General features: G+C 53.0%; 1 protein-coding gene across 1 annotated transcript; it reads left to right on the forward strand.

Annotated features, from left to right (window-relative positions):
* The first annotated feature begins 405 nt into the window (after positions 1-405).
* LOC117891367 (segmentation polarity homeobox protein engrailed) lies at positions 406-3,825 on the forward strand. The gene is made up of 3 exons (XM_034796804.1): positions 406-2,063; positions 3,122-3,219; positions 3,551-3,825. Exons 1-3 carry the CDS (start codon positions 629-631, stop codon positions 3,797-3,799), a joined length of 1,782 nt encoding a protein of 593 aa, XP_034652695.1. The 5' UTR covers positions 406-628; the 3' UTR covers positions 3,800-3,825.
* The last annotated feature ends 2,845 nt before the right edge of the window (positions 3,826-6,670 follow it).

Consider the following 6,670-nt stretch of genomic DNA (forward strand, 5'->3'; position numbering starts at 1 on the left):
TTAGCGAGCATTTGTTGTCGGCTTTGCTCTGGCAGGTGGCAAAACATCGACATCAGCATACGTTCGCAGAGAGAGAGAGAGAGAGAGAGCGAGAGCGAGAGTGGAAAATCGATCAGAGTGAGTCTCTATTCCAGTGTCGCGTCTCTTCATCGTCACTGTCACACGGCACAGAGCTTGCTGTCTGTCACTCACTCTTGCACCACCACCACCACCACCACCATCGTCACCATCGTCCCACTGTGCTGCTGCTGCTGCATAGTAGTGCTCGCTCCTTCTCGCGCATGCTGCGAGCCGCATCGGACGGCCGCTCTCTCGCTCGCTCCGACCTGCGCTCAGCTGACAGTTCAATCGGCTCGGTCGTCGTCGGTCGGTCGGTCGCCGTTGCCTGCTGCTCGTCGCTGCTTCGTCGCCGAGCCCGGCAGCAGTGATTAGTTAATTTTCTCGTTGCGCTCAAACAGAACAGACGTGCGGTGCGCGTAGCAGAGTGTAAAAGAAAGTGTACGACAAAACGAAAAGCAAACAAACAACAACAGAAAGAAGCAAGTGGCAAGCAGCAAGCGCAACTAGCAAGTGGCAAGCCAGACAGACAGTCAGAGTCAGTGAAGTGTCCGCGTGCGTGCAACGACAAATGGCCCTTGAGGATCGCTGCAGTCCACAAACAGCGACCAGTCCGCCAGGCTATCCCTACGCCAGCACCAGCACCAGCAGCAGCAGCACCTCAAGCACAATCATCATCACCGCCCTCGACATGAGTCTGCAGCATCATCCACAGCAGAGTCCGCCACCAGCGCCGGTCGCCGCGCTCTACCACCAGCAGCAGCAGCAGCTGCAGCATCTGCACCAGCTGCAGCAGCTCCAGCAGCTCCACCAGCAGCAGTTGGCCGCCAGTGCCGGTGTCTTCCCCCATCCGGCGGTGGCCTTCGAGGCGGCAGCAGCCGCCGCCCACGCAGCTGCACTGCAGCAGCGACTCAGCGCCAGCGGCTCGCCCGCGTCCTGCTCCACACCCGCCTCGACCACGCCGCTGACCATCAAGGAGGAGGAGGGTGACTCCATCATGGGCGATGGCAGCTTCCACAACCGAACGCACACCACCAACGGCACGACCACCGAGGACGAGGAGGATGACGACATCGATGTGGATGTGGACGACACCGCCGCCGGTCGCCTGCCCCCGCCGGCCCATCAGCAGTCCACGGCCAAGCCCTCGCTGGCCTTTTCCATCTCCAACATCCTCAGCGATCGCTTCGGAGACGCACCCAAGCAGCAGCAGCAGCAGAAGCAGCCAGGATCGGGTTCAGCCTCCCCCAACGTTTCGCTGGAGTCCCAGGCCGCTGCTGCCGCTGCGGCTGCCAGCATTTTCCGCCCGTTCGAGGCCAGCCGGGCAGCCGCTGCCACGCCCTCCGCCTTTACGCGTGTGGATCTGCTGGAGTTTAGCCGGCAGCAGCAGGCAGCCGCCGCGGCAGCCACCGCCGCCATGATGATCGAGCGGGCAAACTTTCTCAACTGCTTCAACCCGGCCGCCTACCCGCGCATCCACGAGGAGATCGTCCAGAGCCGGTTGCGCCGCAGCGCCGCCAACACGGTGATCCCCCCCGCCTCCAGCAAGATGAGCGAACCCTGCGCCGAGAAGTCCGCCCTGGGATCCCTCTGCAAGACCGTCTCGCAGATCGGCCAGCCCACGATGACCACGACGCTGCCGCCGCAGCTGAGCAGCTCCAGCAGCCTGGCCAACAATCTGGCCAGTCCGCCGCCCGCCTCGAATGCCTCCACCATCAGCTCCAGCTCGACGGCGCCCAGCTGCTCCTCCTCCAGCTCCTCGGGCTGCTCCTCGGCCACCAGTTCGCTCAACTCCTCGCCCAGCAGCCGCCTGGGAGCAGCGGCCAATGCCAGCAGCCCACAGCCCCAGCCGATTCCACCACCCTCCGCCGTCAGTCGCGACTCTGGCATGGAGTCCTCGGACGACACGCGCTCCGAGACGGGCTCCACGACCACCGAAGGCGGCAAGAACGAGATGTGGCCCGCCTGGGTCTACTGCACCCGCTACAGCGATCGTCCCAGCTCAGGTTAGTACAGCAAAAAGTGGGAAACGGGAAACGGAAAAAGGGAACGCGGACACTGCCATGTGACACATGTAAGAAACGGCATCGGGTTACTGCTGGGCCACCCCCGAGCAGCGGCAAGTCTTTTATCCAACATTTGTTGTGGGTCATAAATACCGAAGGACACTGCCAAACAATTAGGCGACACGCGGACAATGGCAATTGCGACTACAGACTTGGACTCCTATTCTGAATCCGAATCCGAAGTCGATTCCGATTCCGATTCAGGGCCGCACGCAGCGAAACGTTTGAAGAGGCGACACTTTATGTGACAACATGGAGCGCAGGCAGCGCGTTCGGCTTATCGCCGACAAAGTAGAAGCAGAAACAGGAGTGGGAGTCAGCCAGATCGAAGGTCAAAAGTCACGCACACACGCCGCACAGGGCCGCAGGGAACCTAAAAATGTGCTGACGATTGACGGGGGCGCACACACACACGGAGCGAGGGAAAACTCTCGCTTTGCTTTGCCCGATGGAAGAGGTTCCTCTCTTCTTAGAGTCTGTGTTAATTGACAAGTTAAGTGCTTTTTTATGAGTGGAAATGGCTTTTTAATTTGGTGTGGCTGCAATCGATGGCAAGCCCATAAACGAGGCGTTGATAGCCAGCCTCAACTCAGATTAACGCCAGAGTGGAGAGTGGGAATTAATCAAAGCCTCAACTTTAATTATAAAGTTCACAATGTGTGGAAATCCAATAAGCACTTTGACAGTCACTTTCCAACGCTGGCTGGCACTGCCAATTAGATTGAGAACTGGCGGGAACGGCCACTAATTATTTGCCTAAAATATGCCCTGGCCCAGGGCCCTGCCACATTCCCGGACCGAGTTCGTTAGACCCGCGCGGGAGCCCACTGACAGCTGACAAATTGAACACTTCCACGCCGTCACGCAAGAGGCGGAGGGAAATAGCAAAACGAAAGAACGAACCAAAAGGCATATGCTAATTAAATCATTCATATTATTAATCACATGTGTGAGACATTTATACTAAACCTTTCTCTTCTCTTTTGTGTTACTTACAGGACCCCGCTACAGGCGCCCCAAACAGCCAAAGGACAAGACCAATGACGAGAAGCGTCCACGCACGGCGTTCTCCAGCGAGCAATTGGCACGCCTCAAGGTAAGCATCGGATCCATGGGCTAGACTCCGAGTAGATCCCTTGTTGTGTCACATTTGCTGCAAAATATTTACACATATTTGGCCAAGGCACTGCCCCCGCTGCGATTGCATCCTGGCAACCGCATGTCCTGCCCCGGGGCCGTACTTAACCAATTCGACACGCTCATATCTCACACAGACACTTCGGGGCTGCCTCTTTCAACTCAAACCGCAAATAATTGATTTGCCTTACCTACCCAGAACCCGAACCCGAACCAGAACCATTCCATTCCATTCCGTATCTGTGCCTCCTGTACTCATCCCGGACTCTCGTTTCTCTCTCTATTTGCAGCGCGAGTTCAATGAGAATCGCTATCTGACGGAACGGCGTCGCCAGCAGCTGAGCGGCGAACTGGGCCTGAATGAGGCGCAGATCAAGATCTGGTTCCAGAACAAGCGGGCCAAGATCAAGAAGTCGAACGGCTCCAAGAACCCGCTGGCCCTGCAGCTGATGGCCCAGGGGCTGTACAACCACACGACGGTGCCGCTGACCAAAGAGGAGGAGGAGCTCGAGATGCGCATGAACGGACAGATACCCTAGGAAGGGAGCTAAGGGTCTGCTGCTGCGGGGCGGAGTGTGTGCAATATGGGCTGGGGAGGGGTGTACAAAGGTTCTCATGTGATATAATTGTAAAGTAATATATTGTAATCTATCTGCTAAACCAGCTAAATTAAGTTTCATCTCTAGCGAACTCGACACGTAAGTTGTTGGCGTATTTATTTCAAACAAACCCCAAACTTTGTATTCCGCAAAAAACACTAAAAAAGCTTCAACTTCTCGAGCGTTTATGCCTAAAGAAAATATTATAACGGCACGTACTTTAGCTGTAGTTTGTCCATCGCTTATGTAATCTCTTGTATAGTTAGGGAATTTAATCTTTCATTTAAACACAGCTATGAAGAGAGTATTTTTAGTTGTTAAGTCTGCAAAAAGTAAACAACAACAAGTTCTTGTTATGAAATCCATGCACAAAAAATATTTAAAGAAAAACTCCATGGAGCGCAAAGAAAACTATAAAAGAAAATACAAAAAAAATTAATAAAAAAAAGATTTAAAAATGTTAAAACAAAAAAGAAACCAAAAACGATTTATTTGATGGGGAAATCAGATCAAAGGCCGTCGGGGAATATTTTGGGATCGTGTAAACGTGTCAACAGGCCAGAGGGTGGCTGGCTGGGGGTGTGGCACTACTAAGTAATGCCGCTAATTGCACAATAAGAATCGAAATCGGGCGCAGGGTCTGGTCTGGTCTGGTCTGGTCTGGTCTGGGCATGAGTGATGGCAACAGCATTGGCTGCCTCCAATCCGTTTAATTAGAGACAAAACTCTCATATAAACAAATATCAGCGAAAAAAGACAACAGAGGCGGTGGCGCTGGCGGTGGCGGTGGCGGTGGCGACGAACCATCAAAAACGAGCGGAAAAGCCGCAGGGAGTCGACATCAAATGATTTATTAGCGCGAATCTTTGGCAGTGTGCGGCGTTAATTTGCTGAAAATAAATGCAGAAAATGCGCGAAAAGAGACTCTGGGGCTGGGGTGGTGCTGGGGCAGGGTAGATGGGCAGCTGACATTTACTGGCAAGCGTTGATGTACACTGCACATGAATGCCCCGTCGATCCGATCATCGCTGACTGGCTGCCTGACTTCAACGAATATGAATCGATGCCAAACGCTAATTGCAACAGCTCGTGGATAGCAGGGGGGAGTGGAGTACTTGCATGTGTCTCTCAAGGCGGATTTAAATCAGCCGTATTACAGAGGCGCAAATCCATTTGTGCGCGTAATGAACCAATTAGACAATTTACCCATTAGCCAGAGCAATACACACAGAGAGACACACACACACCAGAGAGACAGCCAGATATTGCCCCAATCTGTCAGACGTTTTTATAGTTATTTGCGGCAAACGTTTAGCTGTGAGTCGAATCAAATTCCCCTTACTTTGAATGCCCTTTCCTTGAGGGAGTTACCCGTGGAATTAGCTAATTTAAAGGCACTTATTCTAGCCACTAATGAATCATTTAAGGTTGAGTACATTGATTCATCGATTGAAACTAGCTTCCCCTCGACTGCCTCTGCCTAGCGTGCTTAAGTGAGCAATCGCGTAATTGAGTGTATCAAAGCAATATTCAGTTATCCAACTGCCCGCCTTCATCATTCCACAATTGATTATTGATTGAATGCCATCAGGATATCATAGTTAGGCGCCTTGCTACCGCTTTACCCTTACTGATATTTTGAAATGCATTTCGTTATCAAAGCAAAACACTTTCAACACTTCTAATTAGCAGAAATTGCCGAGTGACACACCAAATTTCACTTCCAGACAGCCCAAACGGAACGGAATGGATTGGCTGGCATACAATGTCGGCTGGAGGGAGGCATTTATGTGTGGCCTGAAGATGGAGCTCGGGTGCTGCAGATGGATATATGGGCATGCAGCTGGAAGTGGAGCTATGGCAGGGGGTTGCGATCCATCGAGCGAGCTATTAAAGAGCCACAAAAGCCACACATATGCTCCATAAGTCAGCGACTGAGGCATTCCTCTCGTGCTCCCCTCTGGGGTGGGGTTGTGTGTGGGCGCTGGTCGTGATTTATGCGCCTACAAAATGCAAGAGACTGAATCTAAGGGGGAGCCCCCTTTGATATCGGGACACGTGTCATGCACATCGCTAATTGCATTTCTTTTTTCGGGCGGTCTCTGCGCCGCAATTTTGCAGTTTTGTAGCATTAATTGCCGCCGCCGACTCCTAGTTAAACGGCGTCCAATGTGGCAATGTGGCAATGTGGCGGCATTTGCCAGATTTATTTGCTCGCTGCCTCCCTCCCCCGCGTGGCAATTGAAGCTGCCACTTGCTTCCGCTTCGCTTTATCAATTGATTTACGATGCAAAAACTGAAATGGAAAACTTTAGCTGCAGTCCCAGTCCAAATGGAATATAAAATACTTAAACATTACGACTACGAGCCACTGATGTGCGCCATTTGCAGTGGCTCCCAGTCCCCCAGTACCCGCTCCCTTCCTAGTTGCAGAGAGTTGTCAGTGGTGGCTCTGTTGGCATTTCATAATCGCTGCTGCTGCTGCCTGCTGCCTGCCAGTTCCATGGAAAGTGCACTCAATTATGGCCAACAGACAGCCGCTCGCTCCTCCAAGTGCTGCCCTCTCGCTCTCGCTCTCGCTCTCACCCGCTCTGGCGCTACCAATGGCATGAGGAGGCTCTCATCTCATCTCATCTCACATTATGGGGCTGCCAAGACTCGGGCCTCAGCCTAAACAAACATTCAAATGCCCGGGCGCACTTGGCTTGGATTTTCAGCAGAAGTCAACGCCAACATGGCCAGCAAAGAGGCAAGAGCTGGATGGAGATCCCAGCCCAGAGTCTCAGAGTCTCAGAGTCTCAGAGTCAGGCA

The sequence above is a fragment of the Drosophila subobscura genome, chromosome E, assembly GCF_008121235.1.
Source record: "Drosophila subobscura isolate 14011-0131.10 chromosome E, UCBerk_Dsub_1.0, whole genome shotgun sequence".
NCBI lineage: Eukaryota > Metazoa > Arthropoda > Insecta > Diptera > Drosophilidae > Drosophila > Drosophila subobscura.